The 18,999-nt window shown below is 51.5% G+C and overlaps 6 protein-coding genes across 6 annotated transcripts; 1 reads left to right on the top strand and 5 right to left on the bottom strand.

Moving 5' to 3' along the window:
* Positions 1-991: 991 nt before the first annotated feature.
* AUEXF2481DRAFT_31454 (glycoside hydrolase family 76 protein) lies at positions 992-2,038 on the bottom strand (the record flags this gene model as incomplete). Its single annotated transcript, XM_013486334.1, has 1 exon — positions 992-2,038. One exon carries the CDS (start codon positions 2,036-2,038, stop codon positions 992-994), a length of 1,047 nt encoding a protein of 348 aa, XP_013341788.1.
* A 2,559-nt stretch (positions 2,039-4,597) lies between these two features.
* On the bottom strand, positions 4,598-5,958 carry AUEXF2481DRAFT_31453 (glycoside hydrolase family 132 protein; the record flags this gene model as incomplete). The annotated part of the gene is made up of 2 exons (XM_013486333.1): positions 4,598-4,642; positions 4,696-5,958. The coding sequence occupies 2 exons, from the start codon at positions 5,956-5,958 to the stop codon at positions 4,598-4,600; spliced, it is 1,308 nt and encodes a 435-aa protein (XP_013341787.1).
* A 2,288-nt stretch (positions 5,959-8,246) lies between these two features.
* On the bottom strand, positions 8,247-9,880 carry AUEXF2481DRAFT_31452 (uncharacterized protein; the record flags this gene model as incomplete). The annotated part of the gene is made up of 2 exons (XM_013486332.1): positions 8,247-9,330; positions 9,390-9,880. 2 exons carry the CDS (start codon positions 9,878-9,880, stop codon positions 8,247-8,249), a joined length of 1,575 nt encoding a protein of 524 aa, XP_013341786.1.
* Positions 9,881-13,242: 3,362 nt separating this feature from the next.
* AUEXF2481DRAFT_6946 (uncharacterized protein) lies at positions 13,243-14,329 on the top strand (the record flags this gene model as incomplete). Its single annotated transcript, XM_013486290.1, has 2 exons — positions 13,243-13,348; positions 13,398-14,329. The coding sequence occupies 2 exons, from the start codon at positions 13,243-13,245 to the stop codon at positions 14,327-14,329; spliced, it is 1,038 nt and encodes a 345-aa protein (XP_013341744.1).
* An 830-nt stretch (positions 14,330-15,159) lies between these two features.
* On the bottom strand, positions 15,160-16,615 carry AUEXF2481DRAFT_31449 (uncharacterized protein; the record flags this gene model as incomplete). The annotated part of the gene is made up of 4 exons (XM_013486331.1): positions 15,160-15,749; positions 15,832-15,907; positions 15,958-16,029; positions 16,064-16,615. The coding sequence occupies 4 exons, from the start codon at positions 16,613-16,615 to the stop codon at positions 15,160-15,162; spliced, it is 1,290 nt and encodes a 429-aa protein (XP_013341785.1).
* A 545-nt stretch (positions 16,616-17,160) lies between these two features.
* On the bottom strand, positions 17,161-18,865 carry AUEXF2481DRAFT_344211 (uncharacterized protein). Its single transcript, XM_013486479.1, has 2 exons — positions 18,845-18,865; positions 17,161-18,788 (listed from the first exon to the last, which is right to left on the bottom strand). The coding sequence occupies exon 2, from the start codon at positions 18,549-18,551 to the stop codon at positions 17,319-17,321; it is 1,233 nt and encodes a 410-aa protein (XP_013341933.1). The 5' UTR covers positions 18,552-18,788; positions 18,845-18,865; the 3' UTR covers positions 17,161-17,318.
* Positions 18,866-18,999: the final 134 nt, after the last annotated feature.

Raw genomic sequence — 18,999 nt, 5'->3', positions numbered from 1 at the left:
GAGGTCAATGACATCGCCGCTCGAACGCTTACGCTTTGAGCGATCAGAAGCCTGCCCTTGCTTCGCATTAGGGGTCATCCAAGGATTTGATCGAGACATCTTGCACAACTCTTTGTACTCGATTTCTGACGTGTCGCAAGTAGAAGAAGCTCTGTCGCGCAACTGACTCCGGTGGCTGCGCGTTCGCGGAAGCCAAGCCTTGGATCATGATGAAACCACACTAGCCTAATGATATGGCTTCTCCTGGCGCTCGCATCTTGCACATCTCTAGCTGTAGAAATGCACAGTACTTCTTGGAGCACAACCAAGCCAGCCGAGATTCCACCTCGCAACTCTTAAGCAAATGCATTCCCACAGGCCTCTTGATGTTGGGAAAGGGTTGGAGGGAGCAACATCGGCACGAAGTCCAGAATTCTGGCTAGCTCTATCACCCTGCATACCTCCGTCTGGTCTCCGCACATCAATGCGAATGATCCCTTATCCAGACCGCGGTTGAGGCCGGGGCTTTATTATATTGCACTGCTTTCGAAGTCTGAATATCCTCCGTTTCCTGACCATCCTACCGCATCTCCAGACATACGAATATGCTCGTAGGCTACTGAAGTCGAACGTAAGTGCTGAATTCTTACGTATCGCTTCGGAATATATCTCTAGTACCTCCAGCATGCCAGAGCAGTGTTCGTAGTCATATGCACATCCAAAGCCGGGGCAAAGTGACGCTAAAGTTGGTTATCAACACGAGGAAGGAGTTCTATATCACTTGTGGAGCGAGCAATATCCCAACAAGCACATACACATGGAGGAAACATAATGAACATTGAAATAAAGTATTAGAAATTCTGGTTAACTCTCTGAATACAAATGCTGTGCAGCGCTAATGCCGCATTCCAGAGGGTAGGTATCGTTGAAAGAAACAAATCAAAAACGTCATGAATACGCATCAGCCGAGCGCGTATATTCCAGACTCCATGCAGTGTTACTTCAGGGCAACTCAGATGTTTTGCACAGATGCGGCAGCAATCAGCGCCATCAACGCTGAACTGTGTGTTGATGCATCCGCCTTGTCGTAGGGTCCTGACCACTTGAGTCCAAGACGATTTTCCGAGTCGCGGTCGTTCTTCCATATGCTTTGAGCATTAACCTCCAAGAACTGCTTCAAGCCAGGGTCAGAGGTTGCAGTGTATAGAAGCGCCACGTTCCTGTTAAATATCCCTTTGAATTGAGACACATCACCTCCGCAGCCTTTCTCGCAAGTCTCGTGCAAGACACCCTTGCTATCAGTGAGTTCATGGATTGCTGCCCAAGCGATGTCCTTCGCGATATGGATGTAGGAACTGTCGAAGCTCGCTTTTGACAACTCCACCAGTGCACCGAGAATGACACCTTGATTGTAAGACCACACAGTGTAACCGTTGTTACTGCAAGAGCCATCCAATCCGTCATTGATAGTGTTATTCTTGTTGATCATCCCAGACTGCTCGAACCATTGCCATTCCTTGACTGCCCAGTTGAGATACTTGATGTCCCATGTTCGACGAGCAAGGTGAGCAGCGACACTCAAAAACAGCTCATTGGCGATGGCGTTGACATAAGTCTTGTCTTTGTCCCACCAGATGCCACCATTGCACTTGGTTGTCCAGCCTTTGGCCATGTCATCGAAAAGCTGTTCTGCAGCTTTGAGATATGTCTGGTTGCGTGTCAAGTCGTATGCTTTGATCCATGCCAGAGCCCACCAGCCTTCATCGTCGTAGAAGTCGCTTTTCGTCGTCCAGATATTCTTGTTGATCTCGAAGGTATTCTGGAGCACGTCGTCGAAGTTGGATTTTGAATCAATTCCTTGTATATCGGCAAGAGCAGTGATGCATTCTGCGCTGTTCCACCAGCCTGTTCCATTGAACACTCCAGTGTCCTGATTGTACCAATGCATCAATGCATCAGAAGAAGATCTGGCGTGTGAGAGATAGTCGTAAGCCTGGATACCCTGTGAGAAGACGAAGGTGCCGAGAAGTGATAGAACATAGTTCGATAACCGAGCCATGTTCAGTGAATATGATTATGATTAAGGAAGAAAATAACGAAAATATATGTCTGTCCTGGACGAGCCTGCGCCTGACAAGACCTTTATAACCTGTTTCGAAAAAGTAGCGGCATGGCCGTGTGCTGCGGTTGCAGGTCAATTTATAAAAATAAAGAAGCTATCGCAACATTAAGCGGTGCTTCACACAGATCGTTCGCCTTGGCTGTTACAGCATGCCTGGTTTACAAGAGGTTCGCGCATGTGAGACAGTGACAGCGAGCTAACAAGATTCGAAGGACGAGGCAGAGCTTAGGTTGTTCGAGGCGGCTCTTCAGTCGAACGTACATACTTCTCGTCAGCTGAGCGAAAGCGAGGCTTGAGGACTTGTTCCATTAACTATACTGGAAATGCAGTGAAAGATTGACGTTGTGTTCCCCTGTTTACCTACCTTTTGTGCTGTGTGTCGAGCAGTCAATACTAGGATCTGAGACTCGACCTTGTTACAGCTTGCCGAAAGGCCCGGTAGATCGTCCAAAAATTGAGAGCGGAGACTAGCGGGGCAGCCAGATTCGAAGCGATGTAAGTCAATGCACTCGTAGATGTCCGAATGTGTCCTGAGGCCGTCCCATTGCAATTTCGGCATGGAGATCCGTTGTCGCAGATACCGCAGTGTTGGCATCGCGAGGTGTTTGAAACACGCGCAGGAAGGATGAGGCGAAAATAAGACACAGCACGAGATTCTGACGGCAATGTTCAGCGGCTTACTGTCGGTCATCACTGCAGCGCGTCGTGGAGTCGAGTATCATATGTCCAACTTACATCTGGATCGTAGTTGATTTTTGTGATGAAGGGCTTCATCCCGCACACCTCCCCAAAGCATTCTGCGATGCAAAGTAGGCGTTCGAATTTTTGTTAAAAATAGGTCATGGTCAAAGGACTCGCTGGCAAGTTTTAGCTCAGGAAAATCAATTGGCAAGATGAAACGGCCAAGTCCCTGAGGGCTCGGGCAGAACGCAGAGATAAGCGGCAGGACCTCGGAGATAACTCCCTCTCAAATTCACTCCACTTCGACACGGCGAGCAAGTATCGCGTACGGTATACATGATGGCATAGGTCATGGACAGAGCACAGTGCCACAACAGCTTCCCTACCAATTCGCTTCGCCGCAGCGGACAAAGGCAGGAGGATCACATGGACGATGCACCAGCCCCCCTGCACGACTTGCATAAGGCAAGCAAGTTCTTCCATTGCCAGGTCCCGAGCATCGCCTGTACGTGAGCCTCTCGCTGATCGCATGCCGTACCCAAGGCTGATGGTGTTACAGTCCGTCTCTGCTGTTTCTCCATGGTCTCTGGTATCATCTGTGGAGACGCTTGATCTAATGTCCTCTGGCTGGATGTTGGTGTAATCTTCATTATTCATCCGGATGTCGAACCTACCATGATTCAGTAGCATCTGAGCAGGTCTCGTGGTCTAGCGGTATGATACTCGCTTAGGGAGTTGTTCTCTGGAGCAGCTTGAAAACTCTAAGCCAATTGCGAGTGGTCCCGGGTTCGATTCCCGGCGAGACCCTTTCTTTTGCGAGACAGCCCATCAATCTGGTTACCAAAAGTAAGTGGTGAAGGACGAAAGTTGAGATGGAAATTGGGATATATTCTGGCGCGTGCGTGGGCCGAGGCTTCGCGTATGGGTAAAAGCTTTCATCGAAACTTTGGTCTTCGGAACTCATCCACAAACGGCCAGGCTTCGGGTCCCAGGCATGTTATTGTAGCTTGCGGCATCGTTGGTATCCTTGCTTTTGGATCATGACAGCTTGCGGATGTAATATCCCCAGTGTCCAACAGCTGCGTCATCCAGATTGACCATCTGTTTTGTCTACCGTAAGACAGTAACAATTAAGCAACCAGAAGAGGCTTTGCTTTTTGCAAGTCTACAAGTAATGTAGCTCAATTGAAGAAGACTTGGAATCATCAATCAGACGACGCAATCATCATCTCGGTGGTGCTCAGAGGCGACCTTTGATCACGCGAGTGGTTGTTTGAGCGAAGACGCTGGTTGGTATTGGCCGGCGGCGTACGAGTGCCTTTTGGATGAAAGTAGATTGACAAGTTCAACATTAACATAAAGTGTTAGAAAATACAATATATACAAGGGAAAAGGCCATAGAGTAAGTCATCCCAACAGGACGTTGGCTGGGACAAAAGAGAGTAAGAAGAAGAAATAAAACACAGCAATGACAGGTAGGACGACTGGGAGCGTTATCTGACATCGCGGGTTGGAGAAAGAAGAGGAAGAACAGAAATCACCGTCGTCTCATCGGCCAAGAAAGGCTAACATATATTAACAGTCGACAGACATGGCGCGAAACGCAATCTGAAGAGCGATAGCAATAATTGGTAGGACCGGTTGGGGACGAGTTCATCAAGAGCTTCCGGAGATGGCGAAGACAGATCTGGACGGCAACCCTATGCGACAGGCACAGCTTGCAAGAGCACGGCTCAGCAATCGAAAGTGCAAAGATTCAATGTCGGAAGAACGTGAAGGATTCCTCCCCACCACATATAAGATAAAGCCAAGTCCTTAGTTGGAGAATACAAAGTAAGCGGTGCCAGAAGACACAGAGACCTGATGAAATGTTAGCTTGGAAGCAAGGTGTGTGCGGATTAGACAAGACTTACTGTGCAACCGGTGGTGGAGCTGCATGAATCATAGTTCTGACCACTGCAGTACTGTCCGTTCTTGTATCTGCAGTGACCGTTCATGTTATCACCCTCAATGGTAATGGTAAAGTCGAGCTTCTCGTTGGTGGTGGGAGCATTCTGAAAGATTGCGAGCCATGCAGCACCGTTGGAGTAACCAACACCAAGGTTGAGAGGAGCGTAGTTGCCCCAGGGGTTTGCAGAGGAGCCCCATTGGCAGCCGTCCTCGGCGGAGACACCAGCAGGGTTGACGTAGTACTGAGCAGAGGTAGTCTTGCCAGTCCACTCATAGTAGGTGGCATCAGGGCAAGTCAAGTTGGCGACGCTACCGGGGTTGGCAGTGACAGGGACAGTCTCGCTCTCAGTGCCGGGGTAATCAGTGCGGCAGACAGCAGCGCTGGAGGACATCTCGTTGCGGACAAGGACGGTGACCTCGGAAGAGCCAGTAATGCAGAGGGTGTTGTAGTTGGGATTGGTCTTGTAGAGCTTGCCGTTCTTGCAGAGAAGGCCACCAACAGACTGACCGGTCAAGCCCTGGGTAGTGGGCCAGTGGGCCTTTTGATAACCGGCAGGGCAGGCGTAGGAGCAGTAACTGCCCTCGGCACAGCAGTTGCTGCCTCCACACTTGGACTTGGTGACGGTCTCAATGTTGGTCATTCCCAGACGAGAACTACCGAAGCCAGGAGATTGAATGCCAGTCCAGCCGCCGAGACCGAGGTAGCCAAGGGCGAGAGCACCGTAATCCGAAGGGAAGTCAGAGCAGTCAATCTCTCCATCAGGGAAGGAAGAGTCGATGCCAGAGGACGAGGAGGATGAAGCAGAGGGAGTTGCGCTCTGCTGTGCTGAGGATGCGCTGGTGCTAGATGCTGCGACGCTGCTGGAGCTGAAAGATGCTGAAGAGCTGGAAGAAGCCGATGTAAGGAAGGTGGTGCTGACTGCGGCGACAGCAGAGGAGGTGGAAGACACAATCGAGGACGAGGGGTCGGCGAGGGAGGGAGCACCGTTGGCCCAAACCAGAGTGCCGTTCTTGATGCCTTCGAGGACATCAGACTCGGAGATGATGTTGCCATTGAGCGAGTACATGACGACAGTGGGGCCAGCGACGAAGACGTCGACGTTCTCTGTTGCTGTAGCATCACGCTTCATTTCCTGGTGGTGGGCGTGGTGAGCATGGTGGTTGTGACGAGGCACGGCGGCGGCCAAGCCAAAGGCGGCTGAAAGAATGACGAGCGAAGACTTCATGGTTGATCGAGGTAAGAATGTAAGAGTAATCCGGAATTGCTGGTTGAGGGCGACTTTTCGAGGAAGGAATGCGATGATCGAGGCGGTACAAGCGAGTGACTTTCGTGAGGTTCCAAAAGAGTGGATAGAAGCAAGTGCTTCAGCTGGGCGTTAGTAGGGACCGGGGAAGGAAATGTCGAATGCTACAGCATGTAGGTGGGCGGCGCAAAGGTCGGAAGGAGGGAGGAGGGAGAAATGGAAAGGACGCCCCGAACTATTAAAATGATCCTGCCCGTTGCGCTCTGGAGGCTTGTCGTAAAGGAGACTGGTTCGCGTGCCTGCCAAGGCAATCTCGTACCAGTGAGCCTATTTCGATACTACTCCGCGCCGTCCTCGCCCATGGCGTGTGTTGTAAACTGTTGCCGAAAGTCTAGAATGTTGCTGCCGTATGCGTCTTGCCAGTCTCCTTAATGCAGCGCGTGGTTAACCAAGCCATCGCCGTCCACTGCGACTCGACATTCGTAGATACACCACTTCAGCAGACGTTGGATATCTATCCACTCTCATCTGCCATCCAATTGCACCAACAACAGTGTGTCGACCAGGAAATGGCAACAGACGGCCAAAATCATCAAATTTCCCCATGCAAGCTCGTTGGCCCGCCCGTCAAGCCAATGATCAACCGTCAACACACAGACCATCTGTGATTTGCACAAGGCCTCACCGATTCTAGTAATCTGCCCTGAGCTCGTGCAGCTCTCATGCGAACTGGCCCTTGACACTCGCTGCTCTGCCGAGCTTGCCGCCATTCAAGCCAGAAAAGCATTCATACGTGTTGAGAAACATCCGACCGGCCAAGGTCTTCTACGCCGGTGACTTGGCCTCTTCCTCCCCTGAGTTTGTTGAGAAAGTGACAAGGAATGCATGCCACTTGGCAGTGAGGTATGTACGTGGACGACAACAGCACAACAAGTCTGTTGTCGGCGTCGAGGCGGCTCTCTGGTCGATTTGTGAGGGGAACCAACCCTCCATGAAGGCGTTGCAATCTCCTAATTTCGCACCATCATCCCCTCAATCTGATGTTACCGCCCGGATAAGATTAGGGTTCCCTACACAAGCATCAATGATCATCTGTCGTCGTGTTACGGGGGAAAACGTGCTCATTCGGACCATGACTTGTTCGATCGATCATTATAATCGTTGTGAGCATGTTTCGGAAGCTCTAGCATGTCAACAGGAGAGGCGCACGGCATACAAGCAGAGCCTTACTTGTTTACATATCACCACCCGCTTTACAAACTCCAAATGGAGAGTCGATTATGACGCAGAGACGACTCCGACGGCATAAAGTTATGCACTAGAACCATAGTCGTCCACAATGGTGGGCTTCACGGCATGGTAAGCATGTCTTCATTTGCTGTGAGATATGGATCCATGCTTGGCCGCTGCGCTCGTCACCCTGGTCTGCCTCTATCCGCGATACAATGGCATAAACACGCGACTAATTCGAGTGTTAAACATCTGGAACTGATCCTGAGATATGGAGAAGTATATTTGGCATACTCTTGCGGCGATTGTCATGCTCGTCGTCGCCATAGCTACATATCTGGTTGCCGTCAGATTTTCTCATGACTTTCGTAAGTGTTGAGGAAACAGTCTAGAATATCTAGTTCGCAAATTGCATTTTCCAACATCGTAGTCGCATACGAGTGGCTTTAGGTCCGTGTATTGACAAGTATGTCAATGAAAGAGCTCTTGATACTCTGCCAAAGTCTTGTACCGTGAAAACCACTGCACGCGGTGGTATTCGTTATTTTATAATCCATAGTCGCAGTTTTCCTTGCAACGAGTATCACCCTGTCATGCCAAGAACATGCCATAAGCGGCCGCAATTTCCTCCAGTTCCATGTCAGCCAAGAGGGCAAAAGACAAAAGCGCCTTCCAGGCAAGACAGAGCACCAGAGAACAACACAAGACAAAACAGGATCTGCGTCACGCCAAAGATCGAGACGGCTGGGTCAAGCAAAACATGCAAAAGGAGCATTCGCCCAACCAGAGGCTCGAACTCTGAACCTTGAGATCTCTAGGTAATCCATGGATAATTAAAAGTCTCACGCGCTAACCAATTGTGCCAGCCGGGCAAGGGTGCAGTAAAGACTTGAGCACAAACTATATCGAGCGCTTGGGCCTCAGCAAACGCCACAGAAGGATCCATGCCACATGGCCATCATAAAAAGTTAGGAATTGATTCGTGTATGTACGTGTTCGAACGGCTATAGAGCAGGCCTGCTGCCATGTCAAGAAGTGTTTCACGTGTAACGCGTCAAATCCTGGAAGTGCTTCTCGCAGTCTTCCCAATGCTGCTCTCTTTGAACAGTCAAACGGTCGACACAAACCCAAGAGCAAGCTCGGCGCAAGAATGGTCGTAGCAACTCGCTCGGAGAGCACATCTCACCGCCAGGACCAACATAGTAATACTCGACCCACTGTGCACGGGGTACGAGGAACTGTTTGTTGCAGACAGAACAGTGCTGCATGCCCACCTCTTTACTTTCCAGAACTTTGCCAATTGCTGTGTTGACTGGTGGGGAAACATCCTCCGGTAGGAGTGTAGATAGCTGTCCGACGTACTGTGAGCGAGCACACGCGCGTGCACTCAACTCGAAAAGAGAGGGCGCGGCAGATCGTGTCGAAGAAGGCGGCGAAGGGCGACTAAATGAGGCCGAATAATTTGGCCCAGAGTATGCGGTATATGAGCGGAAGGGCGAACGGACTATCGCTCCATCGATCTCAAAGTAAGCAATGGAAGAGGAAGCAACGTAGGTCGATGTCGATTTGATGCCCTGAGAAGCCATGTACAGTCGGGAGGCATACAAGCGATGAAGCAGAGCCTCGTGTGATGGTTCGCTGGCGTCGATATCAGGACAGCGTGAGCGTAAGCGGCGGAGCTCACGCAAACAGTCGTCCACTTTGGAGGGCACGCTCCTGAGCATGTTCGAGGTGGGTAGAGGTAGAGGGTGTACGAAGGGGTTGGGGCTCAGAGATAGCTGTACGAGCTTGTTCTGGATCAGAGAGAGTAGCTCGAAGGGAAGGTAGGGAAGCTGGTTGCCAGCGACATTGAGTTCATGAAGGTTGCGGAGGCGGCCAATGGAAGGCGAGATGTCGATCAAAGCATTGGAGCGTAGACTGAGGACAGCCATATTACCCAGATTCCACAACTCGGGCGGAAGCTGTTGCAGTTCGTTCCTGGACAGGAACAGCTTGATGCTAGGTGTGAGGGGCGCAAAGTGGTCGTCGGTGATCTTTTGCGAATCATTGATGGGGACGGGGAGGCGGATGAGCTGATGTAGTGGTTTGAGCGTTTCGTTGTCGAGCCGGCCAAGATGCATGTCACTGCGAGGCTATCGTTAGCGCGTCGTGCAAGAGGAGAAGCCAGCAATGAAGCTACTCACGAGAGATCAATTGAGTCCTTGCAGTTGTCGACCGAGTTGAAGACGATGCTGGCGGCGCGTTCCTGGACCGAGTCTTTGGGCTTCGTCGGCGTCTGGCGCTGCGTGAGAGGCGCACCCTTCTGCATGTACTCGTTGAAGGTCAGACTCTGCACGCGACGGCTGCTACTTCCAATGCTGTCGGTCGAGCTGTCGGAGCCCAACCAGACGCCGCTGTCGCCCTTGCGCCCTCCAGCTCGAACACGCGACATGGCCGGAGAATGCGCATGCTGGTACCACGGGCCGCGTACGAATCGCTTGCGCTTGGTACCTGTGACTTCCGACTCTTCTGACGCGTCCTCACTGAAGATTGGGTCGCTAGACATGCTGCTGTCGTACTCCCATCCCGCGTGCCTCTTGCGTGACGGAAACTCGGCTGGTGCTAACGGAGGAGAACTCGGTGGCTCGTTGAAAACATCATCCGGGAGAGCCGGCGGCGACGACGGTATGTTCATTGCTGTCGACGGTAACAATCTCCACAGAGTGTTCAGAAAGAATAAGAGATAAGAAGAACGAGTCGCGTCTAAAATCGAGAGACGCGCAGGCCAGCCCCCGCACTACTCGGCACCTGGCTTATCCGTCGTTATGTCATACACATCTCGCCAAGCTGCTGCACCTGCTGCAGTCAGGCGATGCAACGGCAGCCACTTCTTATCACAACCTCACTTCATGTGCGAACATCGTCCCAGCTTCTCCCGCTACTACTGCTCTATATACAGAGGTGCACCCAATCTCTAGTTTCAATCCTGCCAATGGCAACACTCAATCCAACATGTCATGTTCGTGCGTGTAACAGCGTACTGCCTCCTTACCCAACATCGCTTGAAGGTAATGATATCTCGGATAGAGCTCTCCTTCAATGTTGAAGACCCATGGCGCCCCCTGATGCCTATTTTCTGGTGCTTCGGTAAATATCATGTGCATCAATGTCTCGTCATCCGGTTTTACATATTCCGATGCACTGGGTATGTTCCACCAGTCCTTCCACCACTTGTTCCACCTTTCCTCTGTGAAAATAGGCCATCCTTGCTCATCAAACTGTCCAGAATCCTTGTCTTGGAAGTGTCCGATTACCCATTCGTAGAGCTTCGCGTTATGGCACTCGCATACCAGCTGTCTCTGTTGGGCATTTCGCTTCTCCTTTCTTGTGATTCGCTCAAGCAGTGCCTATGGAAATTCGGCTCAGACAAGATCACGGGAACTGACCAAACACGACGTCTATTACCTTGCCATCGGACTTCGGGAACTTCTTCTTGCCGCGCTTGACAGGCAGCTCGACACGTGGCTCTACTGACCGCTTCACGTCTCGGATGTCGACAGATTGGTTGACAGAACGCTTGGCTTCAGGCCTCCCTTTCTTCGTCGTCTTGGATCCGGCCTTGGATCTGGAGCTATCACCGAGTCGTGTTTTCAATTCTGACTGATTCATGATCGCTTGCTTTGCCAGGCAGGATGAATCGCCGAGCCGGAAATCATGGGCGCATCGGCAAACATATAGGTTCATCCGGGTCTAGTGTCAGCGTTCAATGGGACAGCAGTGACCACGTCAACACGGAGCCTCATGGGCATCACACCGCTATCACCAGCGTCATTCGAAGTTCACAGTCACTTGGCACTGGACATCATGTACATCGATCTATCTTACCTCGCATGAGTAGCTGAAACTCTGGGTGACAAACCGCGAGAACAAGCACGAGAGCCCAGCGTCGATACCAGCCCTTCACCGATCTTGTACGAAGATCCACTTCCAAGATTCAGGTACTGGATGACGACGAACACGGGTATCGGACCCTTATCCCAGCCTTCAGCGAACTGCCGGAAGGACCCTTGATCGCGGTCGTTGACCGCGTGTTCGCGCGGACGGCACTTCGTGCTCAAATACGTACACTGAAAGTGTGTCTCATACGACACAAACCAAGCCGTACATCTGAGGCAGCAACATGCTCTCGCTAGACTCGTCCAATGACTTTTCGATCGTGGGCTGCCATCTCATCCACATCGTAAATGCCGCAGTCCGTATGCGACGGTCCTTAAGCACTGCGGGAAGTGCGCTACGAGAAAATCCTGCTGCAGATTAATATATCCCCGGGGAGAAACGGCATCGGTGTGCGCCGACGCTCAAGCACCGCTTCACACAAATCACAGGCGAGAAAGCAGCATAGAGAAGGGTATCTCCACGCAAGGCTCTGCGGAGCATCTTCACTGAGGTATCGATGTCTTTTGACTATCTGCTGTCCAATTTATATTGGGGATTGTTGTCCAGTGCAGTGTGGTATGTGGTTGGCCGATAGGACATACCCATCTGGCTTTATTTTCCAGGCCCAGGCGGCAGGAGCACAGAAAAGCACCGAAAGGAATTATACGGTGATGCAACCCTGAGACAAGTCACGTTGGTATGGATCTGGATACCGCCGCCAATTCGCTACTGGATTCTTCCGCAAGCGTTTGATGTGGATGGACGTCCTTTTGAGAACATCAAAGTCTCCATGCTAAAGAAATGGGAGGCATCTGAGTGGAAGGCCGAAGTGGAAAACGCGATACCCACGACAGAACTGGTCATCCGAACTGCGACTATCACGCGGACCCCGATGGCAGGCTCAGACGCCAGACAAGCTGGGGTTTCCACTCAGGTCTCTCAACCTAGAGCTGTTCTCCGAGGCGTGAATGCACTTCGAGCTGCCATCGGTTCGACTCCGGACTCCACTTCTTCTCCGGCCTTGACTACTGGGTCCTCGGGCACAATGTCACGGAAGCGTGAGGTAGCTGAGACAGCTGACCAGTGGCTCGAGAAAAGACAGAAGCAGTGTCACACATTGATACGTTATCCTCGACAGTCGAAGTCGTCTTCTCAATCGTCTAGAGGATACCCGGACTCTCAATCATCTTACCAACCATCGCAATCCAGAGGCACTACCCGGGCGTTTTCAGAGTGGTCAGGTATAGATTCGCCTATGGATATGTCTTCACCGAGTGGCTACTCGACAGATGTGACGTTGTATTCGCAGAGCCCGGAGGCGTCGTCAATGGTATTTCAGAAGAGTGGGCGCGAGCAACAGATGAGTGGGCAGTATCAGCAGAGTCAGGCAAGAGAGGTGGCAGCAGAAGCTCAGGGAAGACAAGGCGAGGCGCGATCAATAGCATTGATCATGGATCGATTGCCCATCGGTGTGTTGAACATGATGGAGCGGCTTCCAACATGGCAGTGGGACCCGATAGTGATAGCCATACTCTTCGAAGCAGTGGATACTCCATATTGTCCAGACCAGGAGCGCATGCGGCGTCTCTTGCAGAGGTTGGGAGAAGTCGAGGAGGAGGAGGGCTATGGGGGGTACGAGCAGTACGAGCAGTAGGAGCAGTACGAGCAGTACAAGGACTGCAGGGTGGACGGGGTGGACGGGTTGGACGAGGACGAAGAGGGCGACGAGACGGACAGTGAGGACGAAGAATGCGACGACACGGTCAGCAACGACGACGATGAGTCTGCAAACGATGACTCTGGAGACGACGAGGACATGAAAAGCGACTTCGAGTATAGCTATAGACAGACAGCATAGGGTTAGCAGGTATATCAAAAGTTTTTTCTTTTCCAGTTGTTTTGCGTGACAATGTTTTCTGTTGCTTTGCTCTTTTGATCTCCCTCTCTCTCTTCCTCTGTGTTTTGCATTTCGAGTCATCTTGTTGATGCTTGTGCGGAAGAGACAGCATGGCGGCTTGGCAGATTGTGGGGGCGGAGGGGCAGTCGGTTGGTAAGCATCGCCCATCAGACTATGTCATTTCTATCTTTCCCTCTGTTTGCCAACACCATCATCCACACCTAATGGAGGCACGTGTAGATTCCAGGGCCGCCTCGGTCGAGGGCAACGACAGTGCAGACATCAACGCTCCCCTGAAGGCGGCGCCTAAGCTTGTGGCACCCGAGCCAGGTACCAAAGACTCCCGCTGCTTCCACGATGATCGCTGACATTATTGCAGAACACTGCCCCGGCCCAGAAAGTCAGAGCGCTGGCAAGGGCGATGCCTGCGCCGGCTGTCCCAACCAGCAGATTTGCGCCACCGCTCCCAAAGGTCCCGATCCCGACATCCCTCTGATCACCGCCCGCCTCGCCTCCGTAAAGCACAAGATCCTCGTTCTTAGCGGAAAGGGCGGAGTCGGCAAATCCACCTTCACAACCATGCTGGGCCATGCCTTTGCCGCAAATCCCGACGCTCAAGTCGGTATCATGGACACGGATATTTGTGGGCCAAGCATCCCGAAGATGATGGGCGTGGAGCAAGAGACAATACATGTCAGCAATGCTGGCTGGAGCCCGGTATGGGTTTCGGAGAACCTCGGTGTCATGAGTGTCCAATTCATGCTACCCAATCGCGATGACGCCGTCATTTGGCGTGGCCCAAAGAAGAATGGCCTCATCAAGCAGTTCCTCAAGGACGTCGAGTGGGGCGAATTGGACTATCTTGTCGTCGATACTCCCCCTGGCACTAGCGACGAACATCTTAGTGTCAACAGCTTCCTCAAAGAGTCTGGCGTGGACGGTGCCGTCGTTGTCACAACCCCTCAGGAAGTCAGTCTGCTTGACGTGCGCAAGGAGATTGACTTTTGTCGCAAGGCAGGCATCAAGATCCTCGGCATTGTCGAAAACATGTCAGGCTTCGTCTGTCCCAAATGCACTCACGAAAGCCAGATCTTCAAAGCCACTACCGGCGGCGCCAGGCGTTTGGCTCAAGACATGTCTATCCCTTTCCTCGGCGCTGTTCCGCTGGATCCTCGCATCGGTATGGCTTGTGATTTTGGTGAGAGTTTCTTCGACAACTTCCCCGACAGCCCAGCATGCAAGGCTCTACGTCATGTCGTTCGCAGGGTCGGTGAAGAGATGGGTGTTGACACCTCTTATCAAGAAGATTGAACATGTTGAGCAAAGACACAGCATACCACTCCCATCTCCGAGATCACTACGAGCGAGAGCATACCGCCCCTCCACAATCCTTCCAGAACACCAGAGCTTCTGTCCGCCAAGCAGATGCAGTTGCAGACCACGGCCTTGTGGCTACAACGCCAGCCGTGTTTGAAGGCTTGGTGCTGAAGTCAAGCTTATAGCTGTGCTCCTTCAAGTTCGCGAGGGAAGATAACTCGCGGCTCGTCCATACTAGATCGAGACCGAGGTCGAAGTGTGTTCGTGAAGATCAGAGTCGGGTGCGAAGCTGACAACAAAGCATGGACGCCAGAGAGCTTCTATGCAGCGCGACACAAGGCCAGAACGTGGCTCTAGACAGTTTGTACAATTCCTCGCGCCATTGAGAAGTAACGAGGATGCGAATGTAGCCATTGCCTTCCATTTATGAGAACGCGAGCAACCGACGCCGTCCTGTGTGAGCACGAGTGCAAGTCCGAAGAAGGTGAATGTCGCTCCAGTCTCTGAAGGCCAGAAAAAATCTCCCTCGTCATAGTAATTGTTGCTACAATTGTAGATTGAAAGCCTGCATAGCGAGAGGTGTCTTGATGACTGTTGAATTTTATATTAAGCTATGTCATTGGCAGTCCTGACATTTTGTATCTTGGCTTGTTGGCAGCAACTAATTCTCGTGATCGATACTATGGAAGAGCAAATGCTAATTGCAACGAGACACTGTAGCAAGAGCGGCTCTGCAAAGGATCCTTGGCCGCATACTTGGTCCGTGGCGTATCGGCGCAGCCGCCTTTGTCGACAACATTACTTCTCGTTGACGCCTGCCCTGCTCAATCGATTGCCATGGGATCACCAGCGGTGCCCTCGCCTGTGTACTTGCGCGACTTCTTCTTAGGCTGGTCATCAAGGTCAGGACTTCTGGATGGATCTCCTGTCTTGACTTCCTTGTGCACCACTTTGCGCTTGTTCTCCGCTGCTCTTTCTTCCACAAAATCTTTGCACTTCTCTTCCCGGTGGCATTTGTTGCACTTGCTGCATTTTTGTGGTGGGGGAAGATCAGGTCTGTGAAAATGGCATCTGCCGCACTCGCATCGAGTGTGGTTCCATGAGTGTTGCCTGTGACAATAAGCGCAAGAGATGATATCCTTGGACAAGTTTTCGATAGGCTTGGAGCTAGCTGTGGCCTCGGGAACTGGAATTGTCTTTGCGTTGGTGTAATTCTGCCTCATAGGCTTTTCCTCTGGCTCTGCTTCAGTATCGAATGACGGACTCGACTTCTTCTTGGCCTTGAGAGTATCTCTCAAGCGCAGCACGTCTGCTTCTCCAAGACGACTGCTGAAGATTGGCCTCTTTGGCGGCGCTCTGTAGAATACGCACTCGCCTCTATGTTTCTTCTCGCAAGTTTCGCAAGCGCATGGACCTACATGCCATGTATTGCACTCTTCGCACGCTCTGCACTCTGCTACATGCCACTCTTTGCATTTCTCACAAAGGTGACACACGCCAACGTGTCGTTTGAAGCACGATTCGCAGAAATGACATGTTCCCATGTGTCTTGTACAGTCTTTGCAAACAGGTCTGCAGTCTCCAGGGTGAGACATGGAACATGTCTGGCAATATCCGCTTACTCTCGAACTCTGAACAGGCTGTTTAGAAGGTGGGTTTGGCGTGTCTGACTGTTTCGGGTTCTGATCATGATACTGCAGCCCTGGGATACGAAGCATTGGACTGTACGAGGAGGGAGTGGCCGTAGGATGTCCATTTGTAGTAGACGGAAGGCTCCTGGATGAAGATCGTAGTGAGGATGTCGCAGTCTCCACCTTTGACTTCCTTTTGAGCCTCTGCAGCACCTCTGTACAAATGTTTGGGGGTAGACCTGGATTCCAGATCAATATGATGGCCAAGTGAAGCTGATGCGGACGAGCATGAGTTGGTAGTGGCCGTCTGTCTAGCCCGCTGGGGAGTCGAAGCTGGAGTACTACGCAAGAGTACCGAATTAGCACTTGAGATCCTCGAGACCGAGAAAGTTGGAGGTCGAGAGACTGACGGTCGGAGAGGAGGATGTGTTGTTTGTGTCTGAGATGGACCGCCATCTTCACTCATTCGAAATGGGAGGTCATCAGGAGTACGGATGGAGTTGTGGTGAGATCCGGGACTGTGCGCAGGAGCTCTAGCGATGTTTGGACGATGCGAGTGGTCAGATCTTTGCGATGATTGTAGTGCCCAAGGTGAGGGCAAGCCTGGCAATAGGACATGTCGGAGACGGAAGTGAGGGTAGGTTGGCATTTCGCGATATTAGTCCCCAAAAATGTGGAGGCGGAGGCGGGGGAAACGGGAAGTGGCCGGTCCAAGTTGGCGGAGCCCAAGATGGTGGTGGGTGTGTTGACAAAGTCGCGGATGTTTTGCAATACTCATAAGCTCTCTAGATTGCGGAAGAGTGCAGTGAGTCTGTTGTAAGGATGGATCATCCTTCATAACTTGCGGTGCATTAAATGTAGACGTATCCCCGAGACTAGATTCGATATCAGAGTCTGACGAAGGGGATGAGACGGTGTCAGCTGTGGCCTCAGAGCCGAGTCGTCTGAGCTGACGGCGAGCAAGTTGAGGAGAAGATGAGCTACGGCTGGCCCTGCGAGCAGAGCGCGGCTCAACAAATAACCGTGTACAATTCATCTATATTGTTGCGGTCCAAAAGAGTATGTCTTATGTTGATGTGAATCTGAATGGGTCTGCAATGATGATGAGTATGAATCCATCCTCGATTTGTTTTGATATTGTTCTTGAAAGTATCGTTATGCCTACTCTACTTTCCTCAACTTCTTCCTTGGCCTCTCCTGCTGATGCGATTCGCTTCTCGCGGAATCACAGTTGACTGAATGACTTTTGGGCTTCTTCAATCTTCCTTCCTTTGACTTCTTCTTTCTGCCTTCCGCTTCGGAGATGGGAGTGTAACATGCTTCTCGGCCATCCATCTTCCGCTTCTTTGTCTTCACTGTCTTTGAATCCTCGAGAGAGCTAGGCTTTGACTTGGTCGACTTGCCCTCTGACCTTCCTTCAACATCGTCGTGAGCATGAGTTTGCAGCTTCCTCTACTTTTTCCTTCATATTCGTCTGGTGGACCCGGACTTGGCAGATTATCGCTCTCGATGTTGGAAGTTCCATCAGACCTTGGGATAGAGTTGCGTGTCTTGTAGCCGCTCTTCTTCTGCTTGGACATACCCTCGACTCCCTTTCGAGCCACATAATCAGGGTTGCCAGAGTAGTTTCCGCGGTTCACCGAAACGTTCTTATGCTTCTGCCTCCGTATCATCTCGTCTGGATAAGTAGAGGTGTGAGGCACGGTGTCAGACTTCCAGTTGGGATGCCCTGATAATTCGGTGTTCGACTTAACTGCCGATGGACCTTCGCAATTTGAACGAGGCTGTCTCTCATCTGGGTGACGACGCTTGTTCTTGACCGGCTGGACTCGAGAATTGATGTGATTATTGACAGGCAGACCTGTATAAACCTCCGAGGTCATGTTGCTGTTGGAAGCAGTTCCATATCCATGGGAGTTGTCCGCTTCAAATCGTACCAAGACTTCCTGATGAGCGAGAACAGGTGTTAGTTCGGTGCGAGCATGGTAGGATCGAGAGTGGCTGAAGGCGTTCGGCGCTGTTTTGTGGTAGGAAAATTGCTGAGGGTCAAGGTCCGATGGTGGGAATGGAAGTGCTGTCCAGCCAAACGCATCTTTGTGTTTGTTCCACGACCGATTGGCCGAATGCGCAGACGCAGACGAGCTTTTTGATTGGAGGGCTCGAAGACGGTCATTCTCAATTCGTTGCAGGGCGTCAAGCGCGTTGAGTTTGCCCAACAAGTCATAATAGTGGTGAACAGAGATACCTAGTTGGGCCATGATCGTCTGTCTTGAGTTTGAAAGAGTATCGTTGGCATACTCTGGCACGCTCTGAGGATGCACAGCAAGCGGATCTTCAGGAGGCTGGTCGCGACTCAGTCTTCGTTCGTCGACCTGTGTGTCTAGGTTACGACTGGGAGCCTCGATCTCTCGCTTCACATCAACCTCTTCGTCTTTTATGATAAAAGCAGATTGGCTTGACTTGCCAGGCCCAGCAGACTCATTTCTGAGTTGCTTCAATCCGTCAGACACTGGTACTACTCGAATGTGTGTGTGATCACGTACCAGTTGAGGATGTAGTACCCATTCGTAGTCACTGTAAGGCATTTTGCTGCTGGTAAAAGCATATGGCGCAAGCTTGTGACATGCATGTTTACGATACCACCAGATCCAAAGAATCAGATTGTTCGCATGTCTGGAATGCTTGGGCCAGATTCTATTGCGAACTCAATCGTACTTGACAATGCTTCGTGTTCCATCGGAAGTCCTGACACTGGCTTTCAGCTCCGGATTGTCGATTTTCCATCGTGCTGCCGTGATTGCTGGGGGTGGCTCTGTAAACGACTTGGAGGAAAATCAGCTCTGCAGTGTCGTGCTCACGTTAGGATTCGAGGTCATACCTGTTCGTTCAACCCGTCGTAAACGTGGAACCAATCCGGAAGACCACGCGATCTCTTCATCACGAGGTTCAAGGCGCTTTGACAAGGCTCCAGATATCGTTAGCGGTCAATTGACAGGTCGAAAATCAGAAGGCTCATCAGAGAATGCAAACAAC

The sequence above is a fragment of the Aureobasidium subglaciale genome (genome assembly GCF_000721755.1).
Source record: "Aureobasidium subglaciale EXF-2481 unplaced genomic scaffold scaffold_17, whole genome shotgun sequence".
Classification (NCBI taxonomy): Eukaryota; Fungi; Ascomycota; class Dothideomycetes; order Dothideales; family Saccotheciaceae; genus Aureobasidium; species Aureobasidium subglaciale.
The sequence above is the reverse complement of the archived record's forward strand: the minus strand, read 5'-3'. Positions and strand labels throughout refer to the sequence as shown.

Excerpts from the sequence above, each read along its gene's own strand:
- AUEXF2481DRAFT_344211 (XM_013486479.1), bottom strand. The coding sequence starts at position 18,551 with ATGCCTTACAGTGACTACGAATGGGTACTACATCCTCAACTGGTACGT.